Consider the following 26,673-nt stretch of genomic DNA (forward strand, 5'->3'; position numbering starts at 1 on the left):
CTCTGCTTTATTCGTCATTTTATGTAATGCAAATTGCTCAGGTTTACTTGTAAGACACTGAACACATCTATAATAGTAGCCATTACTCGTCAAGTTTTGTCTATCGGAAATTTGGAATATTTACGTGTGATGATAAAGGGCAGCCGTTTGTTATGCCAAGTATCCAAACATTTTTGTGTTCACACTTCAGTTTCACAGACTGTAAAAACACAACATTTCTAAAGAAAGAAACACAGGAAATATTCCTCGAGCGTTTTTACGTTCATATTTCAACTATAATATAGTTTTAAATCGCTCGTCATATCGTCTAAAAACTTGTTAATGAAATAACTACTGGGTTAACGAAATATTGCTTCTCTTCGAAATCAACCGACCTTTGGATTCAATTATTGCGACAATATATTTGTTGTTTCTTCAATTCGTCTCCTAAACACGGAACGTGCCCTGCTTTTAAGAATTGGGTATTGCATAATATTTATCTGCAACGCAACTACTCGCGTTTCTTTCCTTTAAAAAATTCTGTCAAGACAAAACGCACGTTCCTTTATGGAAGTAGTTGTGGAATAGCTTGCCACATACTTAACAAACTACAATCCTCAACCAAACCCTAAACTTTTTCTAATAATAATCCAGTCGGATTGTAGTTGGGCAGTTTTTGTGCCATTTAATGAGTCTCAACAATACCAATCTGCCAAACGAAAGGACCAAAGGGTTAAGTTATGTCAAGTTGTTTTGCAAAGTTGAAGTTCATCTGTGAACGTGTTATTAGATCACAGAGACATCCATTTGGGTCAACACCAAACACCCGGGGGCAGATTTTTGTATCAGCTGCTGGTATAATCATAAGATAAAGACTGCACGAGTCAAGTAACTCAAGTTGATAATCAAATAAAAGAAAAATAGAACTGCACGAAAGTGAATTGTCCCTTGGAGGTCATACCTTTATTTTCTGAGTGTAACAACTTGCCCCAAATTTAGAGGCAGACGATCTTTATGAGAAATAGTATACTGAATGAAACTATTATTGACATAAGACATGAAATCTTAATCACTGTAGAGGACGCTGGAAAACTGCACTGTACACAATGTGACGTATTATTCGGGTTTGTGGCATAACCATGGCATAACCAGGAGGGCATTCCCGCCAAAAAAACCAAAAACTGTTGGGGCTCTATGTTGAGAGGGGTCTCATACTTTTGCAGTATCTTAATATCATATAGGAGCTCAAAATTCTAGCTGGACCGACTTTCTTCGTCGTCTATATTAGTTTATGGACCAAATTTTATAAATATTTCACGAAAGCTGGTTGACCACTTCTTGGACAATCAAACCTTAAAATGTGTACAGCGCAGGTGTACAAGCTAGAGCATGCTTTTGTTTTTTGTTTTTGACATGTCTTACGGTTTTGGCGTACTCTTTTTGAAATTATTCTGTATTTTCTTCTATTTTGGCGCTTATAGTTGGATCGTTTACATCGCCAGGTTGTTCAGACTGCAAGAGACGATGCAAGCCCGAAAGTGCCGCGATATACGCCAATGGAGGTTTTAAAGAACGGCCATAAAAAATGTTGATTTTTATCGGTTATTCAACTCGATGTTATCGACATCCATGATCGAATATTGAAAATCATATCAATTACTTTGTATTTAACAGTTTACCTTCCTTATTTTTCTTCACATTTTGAAAAATCTCAAAATTCTTTTGAATGACTGTGGAGTTCTTCCATGGCAATGCCTCTCTGCCTGCATAGTTCACCTTGTCGAGTTCCTGTGCCTTCAGGAATTAACAGGCCATCATATTTATAAAGATCTATGTAACTATAAGTTGTTGCTGTTATTTTGTAAAAACTAAAAACTAGCATGGTTTTTTCATCCGTGTACAGTGTTTTCAAGTAGGATATATTTGTATATACAAATGAGCCAAGAAATCAAATTATATAAATTAAATAACGAGAATAGGTATAAAATTATATATATATATGTTCCTGTTTTTGTAAATGGCGATATTGAAATCGCGCTTAATCACTTTGGAAGCTAAATTAGTACAATAAAGACTAAAATAATAATTTAGCGCCCGCAATACGATCTTTTATTTACAATATCTATATACATATATGATTATATTATACTATATATTACTCCCTAGTCTAAGTGCTGGCGCTGGTTACCAGTCCCTCAACTTTTCTTTCAATCAGATCTAGAACAGCTAGGGTAAGAATTACTTAGATCTGTATATTCCTGTGAATCTTAATTTTACTAGTCAGGAGCGAAAGTACAGACACAACACGCATTTCTATGTTTTCAGTAAAATCTCATTTCTATACACGTTAGTTTGCCGAGAATTGTTGTATTAATCATTGGAATTAAATCAGAATCAGCGACATAAAATCTCTATAGTTCTCGCCTTTCCTTTGAAATGAATTCCACAACGATAAACACTTTTTCATCAATTATTTTGACATATTTAAGACGATCCTTCGGGGCAATAATTGACAATTTATGGACGCAGCTTGTATATGCAGCTATTGAGAATTCATGTACAAACCAAATCACGCTATACAAGGCTCTCGCAACCCTCACCTTCACTGGACCAATTTCCTCTGCCATCGTTGAAAAATCTATTCATAAGTGCCGTTCTCCTTTCTACGTTTGAACTACGACTAGAAGTACTGTAGTGAGACGAGCGAGGTAATGTTTCTGGACGATAGCTGGTGTGATTAAGGCCCAACGTAGACGTATACACGCGAGCCTTTTCCTTATACATCGAACCTGCAGTTTTCAGAGTGTCGTGAAGGAAATAGGAACCGGTATTCTCGCTGTTATTCATTATCCCCAGTGCAGCAGGATCATTATATCGAGCCTCGACGATTGCAGGTCGACTGCTTGTCGACGTTCTCCGCGAACTCGTTCCCGATTTATTACCGTATGAAATGCGCGCCATCGTAGACGCGCGATTGTTTGTGACGTCATCGCTGTTATAGTCGCTGTCGCTTTGCGATGGCGTCTCTTTGCTACTCACGTAGTGAACCTTCGTGACGTTAGCAACAGCATGTGAGCGATTGTTTCTAACTGGAGGATGGTTGTATCTCTGCTCAAGGCGATTGCTGTATTCGTGAAAAATACCTGGGGCGGAGCCCCGTCTCCTTGATAGCGGTGGGGTAGAACTTTGAAAGAGATCTCGTCTACTATATCGGCTTTGTGAGTAAGATGGGGGAGGTGGTCGATGACTGTCAGTGAAGACACTGGAGATGGACGAAGTCGATGAGTTCGAGCCGAGTCGACTCATTAACGCACTAGAACTAGTTAACTTATGTTTCAAACGATTACTATAGAGCATCTCGTTGATTTCACTAGTCGATGCAAACGCTGGCGTCTCAAGCGACGGTCTTTTTTCATGAACACGAACACCAGTTTCCTCGTTCGAAGACGTCGAGCCGGATGTGAAGGGCGTATCTCTATGCCCATGCGTGGTAGTCGTGCTATCAAGGGAGCCGTCATTGCTTGGTCTACGCTGTCCAGTGGCTGCCTCGAAACTGGACCTTCGTGACAATGATACTTTGACTTTGCTCTCCACTTCTGAAATTACAATATCAAAAACCCATTACGATTTTTAAAAAACATAAGATCAGAGCACAATCAAATAAAGGAAAATATTTTCGTCGCGTTATGAAAAATCTTACCGTCCTCGTTGGATGTAATGCTGGTGCCATCTAAAGATTTCGAAGAAATTAAACACGTCAATGAGTGCTCAATATCACTTCACTGCAAAAACATCCAGCCCCATTCTCGACTACTATTGTGTATATACACATGATCTGTTATGCTTTTTTTAATTCCAATTTCCGTAGGTTTATACAACAAAAGGCTCCCAAATGATAAAGAATTTACATACCTGAACTGACATCAAGGGTAAATTTTCTGGTGGGGTGCAGGGGTGCGCACCACCCTAAATTCCCTAGCACCCCAAGAAAAATCTTAAATAATCTTACTTACGGCCTTGATCCGCCCCTGACCAGCATGCTCATTTGATTAGGTATCACTTAGGCTTCAAGCACAGAGAACCATCCCTCTCACTGCGCCATCCCTTCCCAGAAAAACACAACAAAATTATTCAATACCTGATCCGATATTGCTATTGTGATTCTCCTTCATTCGCCTTAAAGCATCTTGAATTGTTTTTAACTAAAATGAAATTCATAATCAAAATAATCAACCTGAACAAATGAAGTTTGTCTGTTGACAAAAAGAGATGAATAAAGATAAAGAGCTTGAAAAAGTCACATGTTTTCAGTGTAAAAGTGTTTCTTGTTTGTAAGTTTGAAGTTATCGATGAATACGATCATTAATTTCTATAATATCTGGTAAATATCCAAGACAGATATACGACAGCTAACAATTTATCACTCGACATAGCTATACTGAGACCAATTTAACAGAATTAGCTGAAAATTCTGTAATTTACATCCTGAAACAAAAACCTCACACAATTGATGTATATATAGAAAACGACACAGACGAACAGACTGACGGATCAACCGTTAGTCAACAGAATTTTTGCGGCAGTTCAATTCTAATCTAAGAGACATCTTCACAAAAAAATATTAAATGTGTAAATTAATCCAAAAATTAATGAGCATTTATGCATATATATAATATGCACTTTGTTGCACGCGAGATTGTGACGATAACCAAGAAAGCACTTTGTACATATGCATATTGTAAATATACAAATTCAATGGTAGGAAATGCTGAAAGTTCATTTATACTATCAAACTATCATACTTGTTTGTAAATGTAGATCGTCCAGGTTGGTATAGTCCTGAGAAGGACTGTTTTTGTCGTTGTTGACTGACGTTTCGACAACCTTAGCGGTATTCATCTTCAGAGTCAAATGAGGAGTAAACGTCAGGTTAGCCGTATTTGTTATCTGGTTCTTACGTCATTGTATTGTGTATACAGGAAATGCGTATTGTCATTGTGAATTAGTATGAAGTGAAATATTTTTAGTTGTGATGTGTGATTTAGGTGTGATGTTTTTGGTTTTAATGTGTGGGTGTCAATTGTGTATTGTCATTGTGAATTAGTGTGAAGTGTAATGTTTTTAGTTGATCGTTTGTTTGTATTGTGAATTAGTCGTTTGTAAGGTGCCGGTAATTGCTGTGATCTGTTCAGGGGGTTTGTTCCAAGTTGGTATACCAACTTTCTAATGTAAGCCGTTGTCTATAGTCAGTACTGTAAGTAATGCATTTTGCCGAGTCCCAGTCAATGTTGTGCTTTGTGATTCGGTGATGTTCGGCAATGTGATTAGTTTTGTCCTGTTTCTTTGTAGCTCGTTTGTGTTTAGTAAGTCTTATGTTTAAGTTCCTGCCAGTTTCCCCGATATAGGAGGCGTGACAGTCGGAACAGTTTATTTGGTAAACTGCACCTTGTCGTTCGTTGGACTGTTCTTTGTCCTTTATGTTCGTAAGTACTTGTCGTAACGTTGTGATTGGTTTATGTTCGACACGTATGTTGTATGGTCGTAAGATACGCGAGATAGTCTCAGACGTACCTTTGATGTAAGGTATTGTTGCTGTTGTCACTGAGTTGTTCGTTTCGTTGGATTCGTAAGTGTTGCGTTTCATAAAGTCAGAGTTATAGTTGTTTTTGTCAAAAACACGTTTGAGATAGTTGTTTTCGTTGTGTAGAGCGTCCGGTGAATCACATATAATTTGTGCACGTCTTGTTAATGTTCTGATTGTGGTGGCTTTGCGATGTAGGGTTGTAAGATGATTGGTCTAGTAGTCGGTCAGTATGTGTTGGTTTGCGATAAACTGCTGTTCGTAGTTTTTGATTGTCATGTTTTACCAACCAGTCGAGAAAGGGAAGAGTTCCGTTTTCTTCGACATCTTTGGTAAATTGTATGTGGCTGTTCTGTTTGTTGATGTGAGTGTGAAAGTCATCAATCTCGTCTGCATGTAGTGCTGTGATTGTGTCATCTACGTAGCGAAACCAAAAAGGTAGTGCATGTTTGTAAGTCATGAGCGCCCGTTCCTCTATAGATTGCATTACAATTTCAGCAACTACAACAAAAACGGGTGAGCCCATTGCTGTTCCATGTAACTGGTTGTAGTGTGTACCTTTGTACTGGAAGTAAGTCGAGGTGAGGCAGAGCTCCAGTAGCTCTATAATGTCTTCTGTCGGTATTGGCAGTACGTCCGTGGTGTTTGTAATGCGAGTTTTTGTACAAGTAAGTGCCAGATTAAGTGGAATACTGGTGAACAGCGATTTCACATCAAAAGACACTAGTATATAGTTGTCCGGTATTTGTATAGTGCTCATTTTTTTAATGAAAGTTTCAGTGGATTGTAGCTTGTGTTTTGATTTGTTTGTAAGTGATTGCAGTATGTCAGTCAAGTACTTTGAGAGTTCGTAAGTAGGCGAACCACAGAATGATACAATTGGTCGCATGGGTATTTGTGGTTTATGAAGTTTTGGTAGTCCGTTTGGTCTGGGTGGTCGTGGTACTGAACATCTGAGTCGATAGTAAATACAATCAGATATAATGTTCGATTTTCTCATAGCGAAGATCTTGCTGTTAAGTTTGCGTACTAGTGATGGTGTTGGGTCTAGGTTTGAGTTGTTCGTACGTTTGTCTGTCGTTAACAAGGGTGTCCATTTTATCGAAGTAATCATATCTGTCCATGACCACAGTCACGCGTCCTTTGTCTGCTGGTGAAATGACGATGTTGTTGTCCTGTTTTAGTCGTTTGAGTGCTTGTTGTTCGTCCTTTGTCAAGTTGTTGTCACGTATAGAGGACGATTGTAAAGTGGAGGCTATCCTGCTTCTGATCTCGTCCTTGGTTGTCTCTGACAAGTCTCTTCTCTGACAAGACTAAGGTTGTCGAAACGTCAGTCAACAACAACAAAAACAGGCCTTCTCAGGACTATACCAACCTGGACGATCTACATTTACAAACATGTAACGATACTCCCAGGTTCAAACCATTTACTTTAAACTATCATAATATCATTCAAACTTCAATAAACTCTCTGCTTGTGAAAGAAGTCCGTTGTTTGTGAGTATATTTGGTCTGTCTACTACAAACAATTCCTTTGATATGTCATACCTTGTAAACGGACGATTGGTAACTATCCTGCCGAGACTTGCGTATATTCTTGCTTGCCGTCGGATCGTTAGCCAGTTTCTTCAAAAAATTTTAAAAAAAACTGTTCGTGAGCTAAATCTGGTTCCCATACAAAGTGGTTACAAGTATAATAAGTTCGTTGAATCTTAAAGATGCCATAGTGGAGTTTAAAAATTGTGTTAAAAAGGCTTAGCTCCAACTTACTTAAAAGAAAAGTTTAAACAACGGTCAGAGTTATATAATCGTTTAAAGAGGAAAAGACGTTTTACAAATGCCGTTCTGCCATAATGCCTCGTGCCAAAGTAGTTTTGTAAAAAATTGGAACTATCAAGTAGTTATCATAAAGTTCACTGATTCTGTGACTAGTTTTTAATCAGCACATAAAAGGATCCGCAACGAGTTGTAATTTCCAGGGGTATTTTGTAGCATATTGATAGCATTTGTAGCATGTGGATATTTTACATTTTGTATATAAATTGGTGTACCTAAAAGAATTCTGAAAAGGCAATAGGAAGAATTAATAATAAAAGCAGAAGTAAATAAAAAAAGAGAGAGCGTCATTCTCGTTGTTAAAAATACAAATATGTCATATGTAGCGTCTGTAAAACAATACTTTAGGTCCGTCATAGTTCTTGATCCAATTCTTTTCATGAATCCCATGAAAAGATTGGCAGGAAGAGGTGCTAATGGTGAGCCTAACGCGACTCCGTCGATTTGGTCGAAAAATTGTCCGTTAAATAGGAAATTAGTTTGTGATGTGGCAATGAAAAAAAAGTTGTTTCAGGTCTGGTTTTTTAATGATAATGTTAAGCTGGTGTGAATAAATAAGATCTAATGTAATATCTATGGTTTCGGATAAGGGGATGTTAGTTAAAATATTTTGGACTTCAAAAGCAGAAGTATAATAAGGCCCTGTTTACATGAGACCGGAACGAAGTCAAACCGGTATCAGCTCGTGTCGGTCATAGTATCATTTATAGTAGATGTCTACGTGGGGCCGTTACGAAAATAACTCAGAGCGGTCTGAAGTCATACCGTCTGCTGAACCGATCCGATTCAGACTGAGTTCAGAGCGGTATGAATTAAAACCGGCATTAATGTAAACTCAAATTTACGTTTAGACCGTTCTGAAATTGCAGCAACGCATGCGCACAATATCGAATTATAAAACCAAAATGGCCAGCAAGTGTAAAACTAGCCTGCAAAGAAGGCACTAGGCGAATAAGGATTTTTCCTGATTTAGTGCTGGTCCCATGTAAACATGCAACAAACGTTGATTTTCATTCCGGTCTCATGTAAACAGGGCCTATAAGTATAAGTAAGCGAACTGTTTAATAGGGAAATGTCAAAGCACGAGGACGCTGGCATTAATAGTTTGACTAAATCCAATCTGCGCAAAATAAATTTTCCGAAGACACAATAGGAAACAATTGTGATTAGAATGGAACTATGTGAAAAACAACAAATGCTTACCATAGCAGCATCCGTAATTTTCGATTGAATTTCAAGATCTACTTCTAACTTGTGAAGCTTTTCCTCCTTTTCCTAAAATGATCACAAAGCTTCAATAGTTGAGCACTAGATAAAATAAACTTGCACTAATACTAAATTATCGGTACGATTTATGATCGATCAGCAAGAACTATCGACAGCACGTACGTTGATGTCGGAAAAAAGTGAACAAAGTCAGATCGTCTGTTGGCAGACGTACATCCGTTGTGAAAAACATAGCGTGGTTTTTGGTTACTTGATTGGAAAACACGTAACGCGTACTTCAACCAACAAGTAATTGCCAATTATTTTGTTTAACAATAGCTTTATTTTCATATTTTTCAAAACCTCTCCACTCCGTTGAGAACATTCAAAGTAGCTATTTCAATTTCAAATATAAACAAAGCAAACTGATTTCAGCCGTACCTCGGAATCTTTCACAATTCCAGATATTGGAAAGGATGTTCCCACTCGTTTTCGTATCGGTGGAGGCGGGAAGTTGGGATTATGCGGGTACTCAGGTGGATATTCTCCTATGATCATCTTCAGTATAACAAAGGGTATAATATATGATTAGGTTGAGCATAAACGTCGTCAAAATTCCAACACAAGCAGGGGGGGAAACACACAAGCAAGCGAGGATGCCATAAATACATTTCATACAAAAAACGTGCCCTCGTACATCGACAATTGATTAAAAAGCAACGAATATCAGCAATAAACCATATGAAATCAACGTTTTGAACATATCATACGTGCTCATAAGCCATTTTGCTCTCAAAGTAACTCCCCCAACCCCACCCAAGGTAATTTTCACCTTCTCGCACACGCTCATGCAACATTATGATTTGAATACGCTTTTTCTGCAGGAACTATATCGGCACTCATAGCAGGGGTTTGAACTAGCGACAGCTTGCCGTCGATAGCCGTGAATTTTTGCGAGCGACTTTTGAACAGGAGACATTTTTGGGTATTAATTCTATGCCCAAAATCCTCGAATATAATTATCTGAGTGACTTTCGATATTGGATTAGGGAAACTCTGAACAATTTTTCGTTCATTTACTCTCCCCAATCACAGGAAACATAAATAAAATAGCCGGTACTAAAATGACACAGCTATATCTTATAAAGCCGAAGAAATATTTTTTACATATAGTTGTATTGAGCCCTTAGAGCCACGACTGAAAATGGGTGTACAAAAAATTACATCCGCATAAAAAATAAAAATTGCTTGATAGGATTACTTGGTTGTGACGAAAATGTTTTATTACAGCGTTGTTTGCGCATAGTGTTTAAACTTGAAAATTTATACAGTATTTATAAGATCGTGAGCGTTCTAACACGAAACACACAACCGCATGGAATTGTTTCAAAATATCTTACGATTGAGCCATATGTAAATCCAATAAGCCGAACTAAATGGCTTGAAAAAAACTGAAAAGAATCAAATGATAATGAGCTTTTAAATACTAGTAAACAGATGGAATGAATAAGCAACGAAGCTTTATTTGAAAAGATATCTAGTTGTCGCATTTCTTGGAGATGCATGAACAAATCATTACTCCTGCTATTTCAAAATAATTTTTTATTTCTACACATTCATCTGAATTTCACAAGCTAAGAACCTACTACGATAATTTTTTATGGGAGCTACTCTTTCCCCACCAATTGTACTTTACAGGCAATTGCAGCACTGACGTCGACCAAAGAAAACAGAAACACAAAGAAACACAAAGAATTTTCAATACTCAACAAACTACGAAAGAAAAAAACCTACTGCTTCTCGAAAACAAATTTGTCGCAGCTCCTCCGTCTTCTCTTTCAATCGCAATTCCAAAGCTTCCTTCCTAGCCGTCAGCACGGCGATCTTTTCTTTTCGTGCGATCTCTTCTTTGCGTGCGATTTCTTCTTTGCGTGCGATCTCTTCTTTGCGTTCAATTTCGTTAGACGTGTCGTTTTCAACTAGAAAAAGAAAATACCCACTGATTTAAAGTAGCAAAAATTTTTTATTGGCGTTCATAAAACTAGGGGCAATTTCTAACGCATCAGTTATAAGACTTTTCAATTTCGTGAAATCGTCCAATCATAACCGTGATTTTAAAATTGGCTTTCAATGGATCTTGTCCGTCGTGGTATGAAGTCTGGGTCGAGCAACATTCTGACGTCATCTTAAGGTAAGTAGCCCATATATTTTGTACTGAAAAGTCCCTTGAATGACGTCACAATAAGAATTCATTCCAGACTTTTCAGACGACGGACAAGGTCCATCAAAAACGACATTTCCACCATGAGCATGGAGGAATTTCATAGCACCGATAAATTTTTTTTGCCGGTGAGGGTACTTTGAAAACAATGCTTAATACTTTAATTATCGCGGGGCAGGGGGCAGGGTGGGTTTTACTCCGTGACGACCAGCAGTAAAACATATTAATTGACAGGACGTTAAAACAAAAACATCAAAAACATACCACCATTTGATGAAAGTCCACAAAAACATCAAAAACATTCAAGAAAAACATACCACCATTTGATGAAAGTCCACAAAAACATCAAATACATTCAAGAAAAACATACCACCATTTGATGAAAGTCCACAAAAACATCAAAAACATTCAAGAAAAACATACCACCATTTGATGAAAGTCCACAAAAACATCAAATACATTCAAGAAAAACATGCCACCATTTGATGAAAGTCCACAAAAACATCAAATACATTCAAGAAAAACATACCACCATTTGATGAAAGTCCACAAAAACATCAAAAGCATTCAAGAAAAACATACCACCATTTGATGAAAGTCCACAAAAACATCAAATACATTCAAGAAAAACATACCACCATTTGATGAAAGTCCACTTTCACTGGGCTCACTCAAATCGGACATCACGGATACCATGGATGAATTCAAAGATGCCGAAGTTTGAGATAAATCATTAGCAATATCCTCCAAAGTTCTTGGTGTGATCAACATGTCCTGAATGCGATAAACAGGAAATATTCATGCAGGTCGAAAGGTACTGTTAGAATTAACTAATGACCTAGAACCCAATAAACTGGATATCTGACTCCTCCAGTTATAAGTGAGGCAAGCCGCCATCTTGAAAGGTGGGAAAACTGACAATATTTACGATTAATATCTCCTTTTCGTGAGATGATATACAGTTGCAAAGTTGATAGTCTAGGTTTAATTTTAAAATGTTTGATAGGATCTGGTTTTTAAACCTTCTTTAAGCTTATATTTCATTTCGAGTTTTGCTTTTTGCCAATTTTTCAGATGGCGTCCTTGCCTCGCATTGACACGGTAGTTAGATATCTAGTGGGGGATTGGGTTCTAATTCGTTGGAATTAACGTATAAAGAAAGCACCATATATCACGACAATGTAGTTACACGCAAATCTTACTTCTTCATGCTTTTTATTTAGATAAAATTGATGTTGACTTATCGCCATAGTCCACATTGCCTTTGCTTGAGATATCGTGCTCGCATACCAAGTAAATATGATAACACGCTGGCCATTTACTCTTCGACCCAAAGATTGACTTCTACAGGATGAAAATTACAAAGAAAAACATGTCGACGTTTCTCGGCAATTTTTGTTTCAACAATGTTGTTCGAAGTATAAGGTATAGAAAAATAGAAAATTCCCATTTTTCTCATAACACAATGATACACTTAGGCCTAAATTGCATTGCAAAAATACACTTTTTATTGATTTATGAACGCATAAAATGATGCATTGTACATCAATGCATCATTTACCACACTTGCAGTCCTTTCTCGTGTTCAGAAAAGGTTGAGAAGCCCAAAAACGTTCGTTCGAGATTTAAGATTTTCCTCGATATTGCAGAAATATTTTCCAATGAACATACCTTCGTCGAGGCTCATCCTTATTCACATCAGAAAGTCTGAAAAAAACCCGGCAAAAATGTCAATCGGAAAAGGTAATACCACGCAATCAAGGCCCGGTTTACATTATACCGGATTACTATCATATCAGGTTAATTTTTCTTTGTGTTAAAAGGCAGTGAAATTGTTCAACGTCAGAAACACAATGAAACAGACTAAACCTATCAACTTAAAGCTTTTACTCCGAACAGTCACCCCTTTAAAGCAAATGAAGATGTGGTGATGAGCGAATCTGGTATAGTGTAAACGGAGCCCAAAACTTACGAAAGTGCAGAAAATATGCATGTGACATTATGAACGTTAAACGCGATACACCGATACACAAAAACATACTTGCGATGGTTTTTGACTTCAACTGAAAATTTCCTGTCTTTGAAGTAAAGGTTCTCGATTTGGTGCCATTTGTAGACCTGAAAGACAAAAAAATCATCGTTTAAAATAACGAAAGTTTTAGTTTAGCAGAAACAGTCTTTGGTTGCGTTGTGAATAATTTGACTACTTTCCACAGTAGCTACAATGCGTGTATGAATAAAGCAACAACACTTGGGTGAATGCCAAACAATGTTCCTCACTGCCGCGTCTCAATGATGCTTTCCACTACTTTAAAACATGAAGACGATCCCTTTAACTGCAAGTTTTTGGCAAATTCAACGCACATAAGGTGCGTGTTGTTGAATAAGATCGATAGTTTTTTGATTACCCTTCAATGTTATTCAGCACATTTCGCTTTTTATTTCAAATATTTTGTGGTCTTTTAACAATTGCTCGTGCTGAGGAAGTGTTTTTGTTTTTTATATGACGGGCACAATATCGCATAACTCCAACACAACATTATGCAATTGTTATGATACTGGTTTTATCGATTGCTTTGCCAATAAAACTTCAATATATGACATAGAAGCAGATTTGCATCGTAATTTGCATCCATAAGATCTATTCAAAGAGGGTGGATTATAAAAAAAATGAGTACGACATTCACTGCACATTATATGGCTCTATTTTGTAACTTGTGTGATAATGGTGCTGGGTTTGTTGTCAATATCGAAAAAAAACATTTGAGCTGCAGAGTCAAAATATTGCAATATATACCCTCATACCTAATTGGCCTCCAATTGGAATAAAATAAAAAGTGACGTCATCGTTCCATCAGCTGGGGAAGAATGAACTAGAAACTCCCTTAAATCATTTTCGCATTAAAAAATGATTTCGAAAACAATTTCTCCCGATGCATCACACCGCAACGACATACTATATGACTCAACGTTTAAAATGGTGAAATACAAACATTTCACGAGATTTTACGTTCGCGCAATTCAATCTCAATGCTAAGTATGAGTTCACAATTAAATGCAAACAACAAGTTGCTGAATACTGAATTCATTCACACACCTTTCTTGGTTTTGTTTTATCCGAATGATCATAGACTCCGACACCTTTAGGACTCATTCCAATCCACCAAGGAATGTCTCCCTTATCCTATTGAACACAGAAAAACCCATTTTCAAATTATACTCGGTACATCCATAAAAATCAAGGAGGAAGCAGTCGACGTCATACCTTGACTTCATAGTAATGAACACCGTAGGTAGGTAGACTTCGAAATTTGTTTAAATATCTGCGTGAAAAGAAAAGATCGATACACATCGTGAGATAGAGATGGGAAAACCCTCTTTATGAGAATCAGTCTCTAGAGCATGCCCATAGGCGTACGGGAGCTATCATTTCTGGGGGGAGGGGGCAGTAAAGATTTTTCCCAACTCACAATGAAGTTGCCCAACTTTTCAATCTTTAAACTTTCTTGGGAGAGCAGCTGCCTCCCCTGTCCGTTCGCCTATGATTGCATGCTTTTCGCGTTTATTGTTTCTACTGTACAATGAGAGCTTTCGTGGAGAAACTGTATTCAATTGGCATTATGAAGTTGAACATGTGCGCTTATTTCACTGAACATATTGTGAAAGATTTTTTGACTTCGGTTGAAATAGATGGCCTAAGTTTCGTAGGCTAAAAATTCAATGTTCACTCATCCTTCGATTAATACAGTTATGCTTCAGTTCTTGAAGTAAACCTTAAAATATAGTGTATCTGATCTTTTAAATGTTCCTCTATACTCCACAGAAAACGTACTTGATAAAGTTACTTCAAAATTTCAAACGAAGTTTACGAAGAAAAAAATTTTCACTTTACGATCTTTTAGAAATTTCATCTCCATTGAAAACACGGCATTAGACGCACGGGTTTGAGAAAGAAGACAGAGTATGACGAATATCTCCATTCTCCAGCAAAAAGTTATTGCCGATGAAGTCGATACCGCAAGCACCCAACAGTGCTAGCAAATTCAACGATAGGCGGTGATTGCCACATTTAATATTTCAGAAATTTTTGATTCAGACATCTTTGTCCTAAAATCGTTATCGCTTCTATAGTTCTATTAAATGAACAAAGAGACCAGACAATACCACTTATTTCTTGTCGTTAAAGGAGTAATCTAATTGTTGAATAGTTATTTTAGCAAGACAGCAAGACCAGTAAAAAAGGTTTTCGAGTAGTACCATTTAGTCTTCCAAATTTAAAATACTACCGAGCAGGTCTAGATTTTCGCATGCCTCTTTTATGCACAATAATGTGAAAAGCTCTTTCAAAAAGAAGATACTTATTTTTTTAGTAAAATAAAGACTTTGTTGTGGTGACATATTTAAAAAACACTCCTTTAGCTTTAAAGACAGTTCTTTTAGAATTTTTGGGTTAGTTTTCTGGTTTTAAACAACTTTTTTTAAGAATTATTACGTTATTATTTTGACCATTCACCATGGTATTTGCTCTTTTTAAAACAAGGTTTTCACCTTGAGGTTATTCTTTGACGACTGCACGATCGACAACGACTGATTTATGAACTACATCTATACAAGTACATTTATTTTGACCACTAAATCAAGTACATATACATTATATACGAGCAATGTACATGCAAGTGATGCAAATTTGTTCAATGGATAAATGAACATAAATGAACATAAATGAACATAAATGTACATAAATGTACAATATCACAGGTTTAGATCACACAAAATCAGACATTGCGTCCAGAGGTTTGAGTAAACCGCTTTATCCGTTTTCAAAATTTCGTTTCCATTTTTTCTCACGAGAATAGGAATTGAAATCAGTCAATTTTTTCTTTTTTCCTTTTTTATGCATGTTTTGATTTGTTTTATTGGTCAAGAATTTTTTGTTTTGGAAATCATGGTATTAATGTATCTGTGCGTTGAATCACCGTACAATTTTCAGTAAATATGATATACCAAATGTATTATGTGTAATAATCAGAAACTTGACATATTTTGAAGACATCATGGAAATAGATGATAGATGAATAAAAATCATTCCACTCGCCCACGACCAAAAACAACATGGCGGACGGGAAACTCGAATATGAAGCTTGGTGTAAATTTCAATGAAACCAAACTAAACAGTAAAAGATTTCGATTCTATGAAGTGCAGGGAATGTTTTCACGTCTTAATAAAACGCTATGAGCAGAATTGCGACTCACGTATCGAAATGGTGCGTCACCTGCGTGGCAATTAACATCTCTAGTTTTAAGGGCCATTTGCCAATAAAAGAAGCCTTCAGACTTGTTATGACGCACATTCGTGAAGTTTAAAATTGTTCCGGTCAGAAGTTATTTGTAAGTGTTTATTTGAACAGGCAATTACTAGCTATCATAGTAAATAAAGCAAAGTTGAGAAAAAACGAAAGATTGACTACACGTGAGGGCTTGCATATATAGAGTTCTCGGAGATAAAGTTTTCGGACTTGCTTATATGCAAAATTATCTTCTATCATTCGTTTTGAAAGATAATAAAAATACCCTTTTCGGAAGTTTTTGTCCAATTTTTAGATTTTAATAATGCAAAAACAACTGTACAGTAAATAAACCGATGTTTTATCAACAGTTGAAAATTCTTTCGAATCATTTACTACACGCCTGGCAATCTAAGTATGAAAGACTGTATGATAATATATGATGACTTTCAATTCAAAGAGAGACACTGGTTGAAAGAACTTTCTTAATTATACAAAGATATTGCTCGCGAAGTGCTTTGAAAGCTCAAGTCGATAATTTATGTTCATTAAAAAAGGCATAAATGGTGCAAATTAGACAATCAATTCATCATCAAGTAAGTGCGTGTCTTTTATCTAAGCGTCTCAATGCGTCGAAGTAAATTTTATGATTCAGCAACATTGGGTAAATGAATTCTATTTTGTAAATAAAATAACAAAAATACACCAGATAAACTAAGAATGACGAGTACTCGAGTAGCATTTACCAGCGCGGACATACCGTAAAGATTTTCTTGTATTGCAATTGATATATCGTTGACAGTACGTATTTTATTAAACCAATTCACGCACACTCGAGGCGTGCTTGGTTTTGCTTGGACAAATGTCGGAATCATAGCTACCAACGTTAAATTTCAATGAACTTAAAAAGCAAACTCAAATAAGAAGTATCGAGAAATTATTTCGTGAAACTAAGCCTTTGTTGGCCTTGCTTACAATCTCATATCGCTCACGTCTTTCACATTTCACCAAGATTATTCATTATCGTTTAATACTGAATTCTAACCCACGGAATGTATTTGTCCCGTCGGACCAAAGGGTTAATGCACGAAATATACAAACGTACAACATTCCTTCTATTATATTTATAAAATTGTGTGTGGGTTACCTTAACGAAGTCCCGTACACCATCTTCACAAAGAAACCTCACAAAGCAGCTTTTGTTGGTTAACGGTTATAGTAATACCCAAGGATGAATCTTTTACCGCGACGGTATCCGCAACTAGTTTATTCACTATCTTTACTAAACTGTCCCATATTCGTTATTCCTCGTTGGGCACAATCAAGCAATACAGACATCAAAGACTTTAGTTTCCTAATATATTAATGTTAAACGCACTTGAGTTCGGCCCTTTAAAGAACTCGTAGTTTCCATAACGACCATTGAGTGCAATTTCCTCTGTGTATATATATGCAAACGAGTTCATTGGAAAATGACTGGAAAGACTTCCTTGTGTCTATACTCACATGACATCAAATGGTTCATACAAATAATCAAGTTACCCCAGGAACGACGAACTTGACTGTGAGAAACGGAAGACTGTGTGATTGATCAAGTGAGAGAGCAGAGCTTTTTGCAACCGATGACTGATGGTGAGATACGGGAAGAGAATAATTATTGTAACATGTGAAGGATCTAATGTCTGAACAACCCGCTTCTTGTTGCATCATTTTATACGCGATGCTCGGGTTTTATGACGCCAGAAAATCACAGTTGGATAAATATATTTGGAAGTGGCAAGTTTGGATGCAGTAAGTACAAATAGATAGCTGTTAAAGTGAAGAGTCTTGGTACAGTAAGGTACCACAGTTTCTTCATTTCAAGCGTCGACTGCCATAAGACCGGAAAGGAGGGGTAAAATACATTATGATCTTATTTATTAGAATAACAGCCAAAATTATATAACAATATAGTTATAATGTAAGCTCATACTATATATGGGGGTCGGAACACAATATCGCTCACACTGTTTATACTCGAGGAACACGCGGGCATCAAATAGAGCGCAAGACCAAACCGTATTTAGATGTACTTAATCACTAATACAACTTATGTGTTCTTATACAATAAGCACTTAGACGCAAACAAAAAATTTCCCATGGCTCAAAACATCATGTGACTGATTCAGACTGAATGCCACACCATTGTCAAGCACATCATGATGAAATACACAATGAATAATTCCATTTACAGGATATTGGGCATCAGCTATCACTTGGATGTCAATCCCGATAGACAGAAAAAAAGAGAATACTACGTATATTGTGATATCAATGCCACTGCTGGCAACAAAAAGGTTATTGAATATGTCAGTGCTTCATGTTGTGAATCCTGATATACTTGGAACTTTACACATTTCACCATAGTAATCGAGACTTTGCCTGTTCAAGCGAATCTGAAACCGTACAAGTTTAAGTTTTGGTGTACGAAGTTGCTCGATTCGTCCGTGAGAGAATAGTTCCACGCGATTTTATAGATATTGCTTCCGACTAAAAGAGAGCTCAACATTGAATCTCTTCTTAAATCATCTAATTGAGTCGACAATTTAATACTGTTGGCTCAAGAATTGTAAACGTGGCATAACTTTGTCACGTGCAACGTTGAATGTAAGCTCACGACATAGCAGAAAATGAAGTTTTAGAGTGATTTAGCAAACACGACGTTTCGTCTAAGACGTCGTAAAAATGGCGTGATATGCGCCTTTTACTTTTTAACCTTCACCTTTTTACACGTTTTAGCTTTTTTAACGTTCACTGTGATGTTGCAGAACCGTTTTGCGAAAATATTACAGTGAGCAAAAAAGTTAAGTATTGCTCTTAAAACAGTAATTTCGACATCATAGTTGAACGGTCGTACGTTCACCAGCAAAAGTTCTCAAAATAACTGCCGTGCAATTCCGGTTCGACGACGTAGCATTAAGTTATCATAAATGAGGCATACTAAAGACCACTATAAGTAGGACGCTTTGCTCCGATATCTCTAGGGTTCATTTTTGATACACTTCATATAAGTATGCGTATATCGCTACTCACTCAACAATTGCTTGTCCTCTTTTCATCCCCTTCATTCCACGATAATGATCAATAACCTTATCCTCGCTAAGGAAAATATGAGATGATTAACACGCGCAAATACTCGCAAAAGTGCTTTAGAAACTATAAATAAACGTGATAAGTATGGATACAATACACTCTTATGCATTTTCAACCATTGCAAATCTCTTATTAAACCGTAAAGATCACGGATTCTCAAACCACTCGAAAAATTGTTTCCATATAAACTAGCACAGATGATGAGTAATGGTAAAGTCGTGAGCACGAGGTTTTCTATTACTATAGGCGCGTTTCGTAAAGCAATTTCCTATAGCTAAACTCCAAAAGAATCAATTTTTACACAGACTCGATTCGCGCCCGATTCACCGAATTAACTTTCTGATTTATCTTATGCTTACCAATGTGTAAGGGATGGATGCTCTTTTAATGTTCTTATTGGTAGAATCGGTACTCTTTTCATGTCACTTCGAGTTGTTTCATCGCTATAAGCACACAAACAGAACATGGTAACTACAGATTGCAATAACACATTGACAAAAGTGTGTACACACGAATGGTTAAACATATACACTGATTTAGCCATGCTATTCATAAAAATAATTGCAAAGTTCAGGTACCGCAGAGTATTTTCCGTTGAGGGAGGAGGGAAACATAAAGCGCAAATAGGGGTCCGGGGGCGAATTTCAAAAATTCAAAATGGCGTCAAAAATTAGGAAGAGACTCTTCCCCAAGCCCTGCTGTACTCGCAATTTATCAGACAAGACATTCAACGCTATCATAGATTATATCCTCGGCAACTTTGTAGCAACTTTTAAAGTTTTGAGCAATTTTTGCGTTTTGACAAGCCTCAAGCAACTTTTATCGTTATCTTTACAAGTTTTGAGCTACAAATGAGCCAAAAATATTTTAACTTTTATAGCGTTAAATGCATGACATAAAAAAAGTCAAGGAAAATCAAATTTTTGCCTAATAAAATATATTGCAAGTGTTCTTCAAATCTTCAACTCTATACAAAGAAATAGTTTCCTGGAAGATGATTTAACATTGTTCGGTTGATTCTCATGGCCAAAACTGCCAACTATAGTGATAACAATTTTCAAGCCATGAATTTACTGGCGCAATCTCAAGGCCTACACATGTTGTCTATGACAGCATTAAAATGGCCTTAAAGTGGACGGCTTCTTGTCATTTTGAAGACGTTGTGTTCGCTAAATTATCTGATATGGTAAGAACGAATGGGCAAGAATTAGCAGCATGGGTACAATGCGACGTCACAAACACGTCAAAAACGACGTCACAAACACTCTCATTGTCATCAACAACATCTGAAGAAAGTTACTTACTTTGTAAAGTCACCAAATGTTGCCTAATAAAATAATACAAAAATAATTTAAACGAAATGAATACAAAGCAAAGATTTATGTCAACTAAAGACGACAAAAAAGATGTTTTGCAATTTCGAAAAAAGAGCTAAATCGAATATCAAACTAATTGATCAACCTGTTCTTCATGACACAATTAACCGCTGTTTCCAATTTGCAACAATTTGGAAACGAAATTTATATGAAACTCGACGAAAGAAAGAAATTGCTACGAAGCTAATGGGTTAAACAAAGCTGTTCTTGTCGTAAATATGTTTAGAGGCTGATGACGTATCTCGATGGCACAAATTATGTTTTAATCAAACCAGTATTTATCGTAAAATGATTGATTTTGTTTGTATGTTGCTTAGTAGGTAATCTTTTTATATGTCTCAACAATTCAGACATGTTGCATATGCTTAATCAGAAAACATGTAGTTACCGGTCAATACTGACGAACAGGCTTAAAAAATGTATGTATTCATGAAAAGAAATACGTATTGCATGAATATAACCTCGCACTTCAAAGTCATTTTTTCTGTTCGAAGTAAATTATTTTCCAGTTTTGATCTTTAAAACAATACCAACTCGAATTTTTTTGCGCGTTTTTGGCATGTAGCATTCAAAATAAACGATTTTCATTGAGAGTAAGGATGTGCGCTTGGAGAAAAATTTGAACGACACGTGTAGAAGGAGAGGTAGTCTGGGTCGAATCAAGTCTCTTCCTCTGCAGCTTAATTCATTCATGAGCTTGAAAATTGAAAACATCAATATTCCAACATACCTGTAGAACATAGGCGCCAAGTTGAAATACGACATTGCTGTCACAATGAATGTTTCCCTGCGGAAATTACAAGAAAATTAAAATGGAAGTTGAAAAGTAGCTACACAAGAAAAGAAAATGTTAGTGATTATCAGTGAACTCAATATTTAAATAACTGGATGATAACTGAAGCCAAAAATTGAACCCAAAAATATTTGTCGTCATCATTCGTCATCACTCGTGTTTCTCGCGTGTTTATAAACAATTTGTATTTTTTCAGATCCTAGATCTTTAGTTTGACCTCAGTTTTCATTTTACTAGTCAGTTTTATCTTCACGAAGAAAATCCTTTGAATTATATTTATTTCAATTCTACATCATCCTCAGTGCAAAAGTATATTACGTTTTCAAATAAACTAAAAGGATTTGTTGATATGAATTTTTATTCGACAAAATTTACATATAGTATGAAAACATCTTTAATATAGGTACTATATATTTTTGTCATACACAGTCGATCTGCTCTTAAGCTGCGATGTTGTTTATATGTTTATGTTTTTGGAATTTGTATTCAAATTTATATTGGCCGTGTATGTTTGGCACTCAGGAGAATGAAACTGATGTACAAACCGCGTGAATATTCTACTTTGAAGGACTGGAACTGACGTACAAACCGCGCTAGAGACTAGGACTTCAATTTTATATCTCTAAAATGTATTGTCGTTATCATTCCATATATATATATATATATATATATATATATATATATATATGGAGTTCACTGGTGATTACGAGTGATTATACGATATCTCGAGCTAAAAGCCGAAAGAAACTTGTTCTGCATATGGTTTGTGCAGGATTAGGTTGTAGTTTTTCACTCAAAAACATCGCGTTGTTTTTGCGATTAAATTCTTCGGCAAACGGAAAAGATAACACGCAGATGAATATGGCCTCGCGAACGTCACATTGAAATGTCAAATATTTAATGGAAACAAAGCGACATAATTTCGACAGGAAACGACCATTAATTTGTTTCAATGACTTCGCAAGTAGAAACATATGTAGCTGTTACATTACAAGCATTCTTTAAGTGATAGGCGTGTTGCTTCTTTAACACATTCAAATGAACTTTACTGCCGTGTGAAAACGTGGGGAGATTAACACCAAACAAGCATAAGCCATACAATGAAAGAAACTTACAAAGAATAAAGAATGATAAACTTTTTCTTTCATCTTAAATGGTACGCTATGATTTGTGAAACAAAAACCCATTCACAATTTCTAATCAAGGAGGGCATTTCATATCAACGACCACAATGATTGACTTTTTCATAGGCGATACGTATTTGGGCAAAAGATTGTATTAAAAATTTAACCTCAGCCGCCTCCGCCGTGATTATAGAGATGAGAAACATTTACAGAATCGATAAAAACGAGACAATCAATCAGTGCCTCCGTCCATGAATTTTATTATTAACATGCAGGAATTCCACGATCAACTGTAGTAAGACTGTGTCTGTGGCAAACCTCGATATGACTTATGTCTACCAGAAATTAAAAAACATCAGAATAGGAATGTGATGAAAGATGTAATGTGCATTTGTGAACTGTAAGAACAAGTTGGCATACCCTTTAGGTGGCGAAGTTTTTCAAAGTTGGTTCGTATTTTTTGGGGGGATCATTGCAGACCTGCTACACTGCCACTTAAAAGGGGTTGAAATAATCCAATAAACTGAATGAAAGCTGAGGCTAAATCACCGGAAGTCAAAATGAAATGTGTAAAAACATGGGCTCGAAATAGAACAAATATGACTGTTGTTAGACAGAATATACACATTGCATGGTTAAATTGCAAAGAACGGAAAAGATATGTGTCTTGGCATCTTAATGGGTTTATATTTTTTGTTGGGCTTTGAAATATGTCCGACACGAAAGGAATGAGGAACCAATGCCAAATTAACTGCAGTATCAAAAGACATTAATCATATATCAGTGTCAAGTTTGTCAGACGACATCGGTTCCCCGTGCTTGTCTGGTAGAAACAAGTGCGAGTTTCATATAAAATGCGAACGACGTGCATACTAACACAGAAATTAAGCATTTTTTGCTGTTGCATAGACTTTTTCGCAATTATATTTTGAATTGTAGATTAATTCTGCTTGTTAAAAATAAATTCACATTCCTTTGTGAAGAATCGATGCAAATCAAAAGAATTATAGTACACAGAAGTATGATGTGAATTGAATGAAAATAATTTAAACGTTAACAGAACGTTGATCAAAAACCGATAACTGAAATAAATGAACGAACGTAATGTATGTTTTGGGAATTGAAATCGAGAATGGATGTAAGGTAATGGATATTTGGTGAAATAAGATGTAACAAAAATATTTTTTAGTTGATCGACTTTTTGAACGAAGAACAAAAACAAAAACACTCACCCTGAAAATCAAAATTTTCGCTTGAAGATAAAATAACTCGACTGTGTTCCTCTCCCTGAAGTAGGTTATACTTGGTACGTAAAACCTTTTAAAAAGCAGAACACAAAAGTACGATCATCTGGAAGATTTGGATTCAAAAATAGTACATATAATCTCTATTTGAAGAGCCATTTAACTGTTTGAAGAAGTCATCTGATAATATGTTGGGTCCACGAGTGGATAACATTTAGACCTTATCTTGCTGCATCCTTTGACATGATAAAAAGCATCATGCAGTTGCAAACACTGTATTTTTATTGCACATGTATTTTTAAATGTAAAGTCACTACGGAGAAAGATTCACCATGTTGGTTGACATTTATATAGTAAACTTAACCAACATAGTGGCCATTCCATAACACGTACCTTTCATAAACATGTACATGTTTTGCAGATAAAGATATAAGATATTGAAGGTAGCAAAACTTACCACAAAATGAACTTGCAGATCTGATAATACTTCACATACAAAGTTCTCAGACCACAGAATAATTTTACTTGCAAGATTTATTTACATTAACAACTTATTATTTCTTCATAGGGAACAATATTTGGCACCAGCAAATGATCTGAAAGATATGCTGCATACTAAACATGACATGAAGTACTTACTTGACAGCAAAGTAGAATAAAATGGGATCAGCATATCTTGGTACATCATGATCAAGAACCTTACGGTCGGGACTCAACCAGTTAATATTCCCTCTATCAAAATAAAAGAATGTTTTTTATCAGGACATGCATTAACACACGCTGAACTTTTAACACCAAATAATGGGGAAGGTAAAAAAAATAAACAGGTGTAAATGCCATCATATAGTAATAAATATGTGGTTTGAGCTCTGTTTGCCTTGTAAGCAACATTATACGTAAGCAGGCGAAAATTATCTTGAAGACATAGCAGTACCGACACAGAAGCTGCAAATGCTGTACGCACGATTAAGCACAATACACAAAGTTTCTTTGTCAAAGAAGAACACATTATTGCAAACAATAAAAATCATTGCAAAAGATTATTGTGCCCTTCAGTCAAAGACAAATCGCATGAGCATCATTATTCTCCGCGCTATGTGAAACAGAAATACTCAAGCTTATCGATGTTTTTATGCCAAGCGAATACATGATTTATAAGTGCAGGAAGCGTGAAGACCTTATTAGAATATTCGAAGCACGCACACTAGCTGCTATCGTGTTTGAACTTTAAACCACAGCCGCATAGCGCCAATTGCTTTGTCCGACTGTTGTGACAACAGAACATTTATATTATAAAAAAGTAACGATGAGATGTTTTGATTCGAGACCGCTCATGCGAGAGTGGTAAAGCCCTAATAACAGAGTTGAGCACCTTTGGATTTCTATCGAAGTAAATATGTAAGGCAAAGCAACATTTATGGTAGAAAAATGTTTGAAGAACACACTTCCGTCTGAAGTGGTCGAGTCATGCTAAAAACAACAAAGAATTTGCATTCCTACTCTTGTTTCGAAGACGTATAAAAAACTCGAAACACGGCGTCCTGTGAAAGTTTGTTTAAACGTATGTACGAAACACACTGTTTATGTCTGCTAAACTGTAAAGTCCATCAAATTGATATTTACAAACGTACGTGAACAAAAATGCCTAGAACGTCATATTAAAGGTCTAGAGATTCTTTAAAACATACACCAGTTAACTGGACAATGTATCCTATACTGACAACCTCTTGTGAAAGTATGTCTAGTTGCCTCAAATCATAAAAGAACTGCCCAATATCAAACGATTAGTGATGTCAAGTGTCGTTGGAGGAATGTCATAGATTATAATATTGCATAAAAGCAAATCGAAAATATGCACAAAATTATACAACGTACATGTCATCCGTATGATACAATCCGAAATATACTTTCTCGCGAAGATTAAAATGCGATGCGACCATGTCCAAGAGATCTCTTGTCAGAAGTCCTGGCTTTTTGACATAAACAGAAAATACTATTAGTCCAACAGTTCTGTTTCGCTCTAAAGAAATATAACTTCAATCTTAAACGTACCTGTACAAGAAATTCGAGTTTACGCTCGTTTAGTAACACAACTTGAGCTTTTCGCGGCACGCGGGCATCGGTCATTTTTGAGTATATAATTTCTTCGACAGAACATTAAGATATTTCATTCTGTAAATTTCAAGGAAATTTACAATGTCTTATGCTAGAGCCAAATACTGCGAGAAGAATCCATGTATAATTGAGACAATACAAAGCATTCATAACAACGATTGCTGACTCGATCGCATCTTTAATCGTTTCCGTTTCTCACGAAAATATGCTTCATTAGAATTCCGTCCCAGAACGCACTGCGCTCGAATTAGCTTAAAATATTTTTGCGCCCATCCTGCGTTTGATCAAACCGTATCGAACACATTATTCACACCTAAAAACAACATTCGAATTTTAATTATCGGCAAGTTGCAGCTTCAGCTTCCTGTTCTTTATTGCGACAAAACTTACTTTATACTATGGCTACGATAAAAGTTTCAATTATATTCTCTTTTCAGAAGTTACACTTCTTGCACACTTGTCATATATGACGACGAACAACGGTGATTTATGCAAAGATGATTAAGTTATTATCCGAAAGCGACATAAGGACTGCTATAAAGCGGTGTTAGATATGTACGTAAGTGCTTTAACATATGGGAAATCCGTATTGAAAAAATACTTGGATGAACTCTCAGATGCGGTCCACCACATGAAATTACTCTCAGTGAAGACAGAAAAAAAGTTGACATAATCTTTGCCGCCAAAGTATGTAAGGCACCCTCCACAGCAGCCAATCAGATTACTTGACACCTTAAACTCTTGTAGAAAATCATCACGCGGCCTCTCTCGGGAACTTCTT

The 26,673-nt window shown here is 36.3% G+C and overlaps 1 protein-coding gene across 3 annotated transcripts; it reads right to left on the reverse strand.

The window, feature by feature from the left end:
• Positions 1-1,877: 1,877 nt before the first annotated feature.
• LOC124445482 (FERM domain-containing protein 4A-like) lies at positions 1,878-26,101 on the reverse strand. Of its 3 annotated transcripts, none has more exons than XM_046996207.1 (21): positions 25,830-26,101; positions 25,653-25,747; positions 24,417-24,509; positions 23,766-23,850; positions 21,347-21,403; positions 20,545-20,567; positions 19,600-19,683; positions 19,181-19,246; positions 14,089-14,146; positions 13,921-14,007; positions 12,865-12,941; positions 12,495-12,530; positions 12,026-12,167; positions 11,459-11,597; positions 10,397-10,581; positions 9,044-9,160; positions 8,600-8,671; positions 7,109-7,186; positions 4,118-4,181; positions 3,680-3,709; positions 1,878-3,575 (listed from the first exon to the last, which is right to left on the reverse strand). In XM_046996207.1, exons 1-21 carry the CDS (start codon positions 25,902-25,904, stop codon positions 2,554-2,556), a joined length of 2,685 nt encoding a protein of 894 aa, XP_046852163.1. In that variant the 5' UTR covers positions 25,905-26,101; the 3' UTR covers positions 1,878-2,553. The 3 variants fall into 3 exon arrangements, with proteins under 3 accessions (XP_046852163.1, XP_046852165.1, XP_046852164.1); XM_046996209.1 differs by having other exon boundaries at positions 25,653-25,743; positions 25,830-25,888; XM_046996208.1 differs by lacking the exon at positions 3,680-3,709.
• Positions 26,102-26,673: the final 572 nt, after the last annotated feature.

The sequence above is a fragment of the Xenia sp. Carnegie-2017 genome, unplaced genomic scaffold, assembly GCF_021976095.1.
Source record: "Xenia sp. Carnegie-2017 unplaced genomic scaffold, XeniaSp_v1 HiC_scaffold_22, whole genome shotgun sequence".
In the NCBI taxonomy this organism is placed as follows: Eukaryota; Metazoa; Cnidaria; class Anthozoa; order Malacalcyonacea; family Xeniidae; genus Xenia; species Xenia sp. Carnegie-2017.

What these genes read in the sequence shown, in the direction of transcription:
- LOC124445482 (XM_046996207.1), bottom strand. Translation starts at nt 25,904, where the DNA reads ATGACCGATGCCCGCGTGCCGCGAAAAGCTCAAGTTGTGTTACTAAAC. An exon ending in TTGGCGCCTATGTTCTACAG is followed by an intron (nt 20,568 to 21,346) that starts GTATGTTGGAAT and finishes TTATTTTATTAG; the next exon opens with GCAACATTTGGTGACTTTAC. An exon ending in AAGGATGAGCCTCGACGAAG is followed by an intron (nt 12,168 to 12,494) that starts GTATGTTCATTG and finishes TTCATCCTGTAG; the next exon opens with AAGTCAATCTTTGGGTCGAA.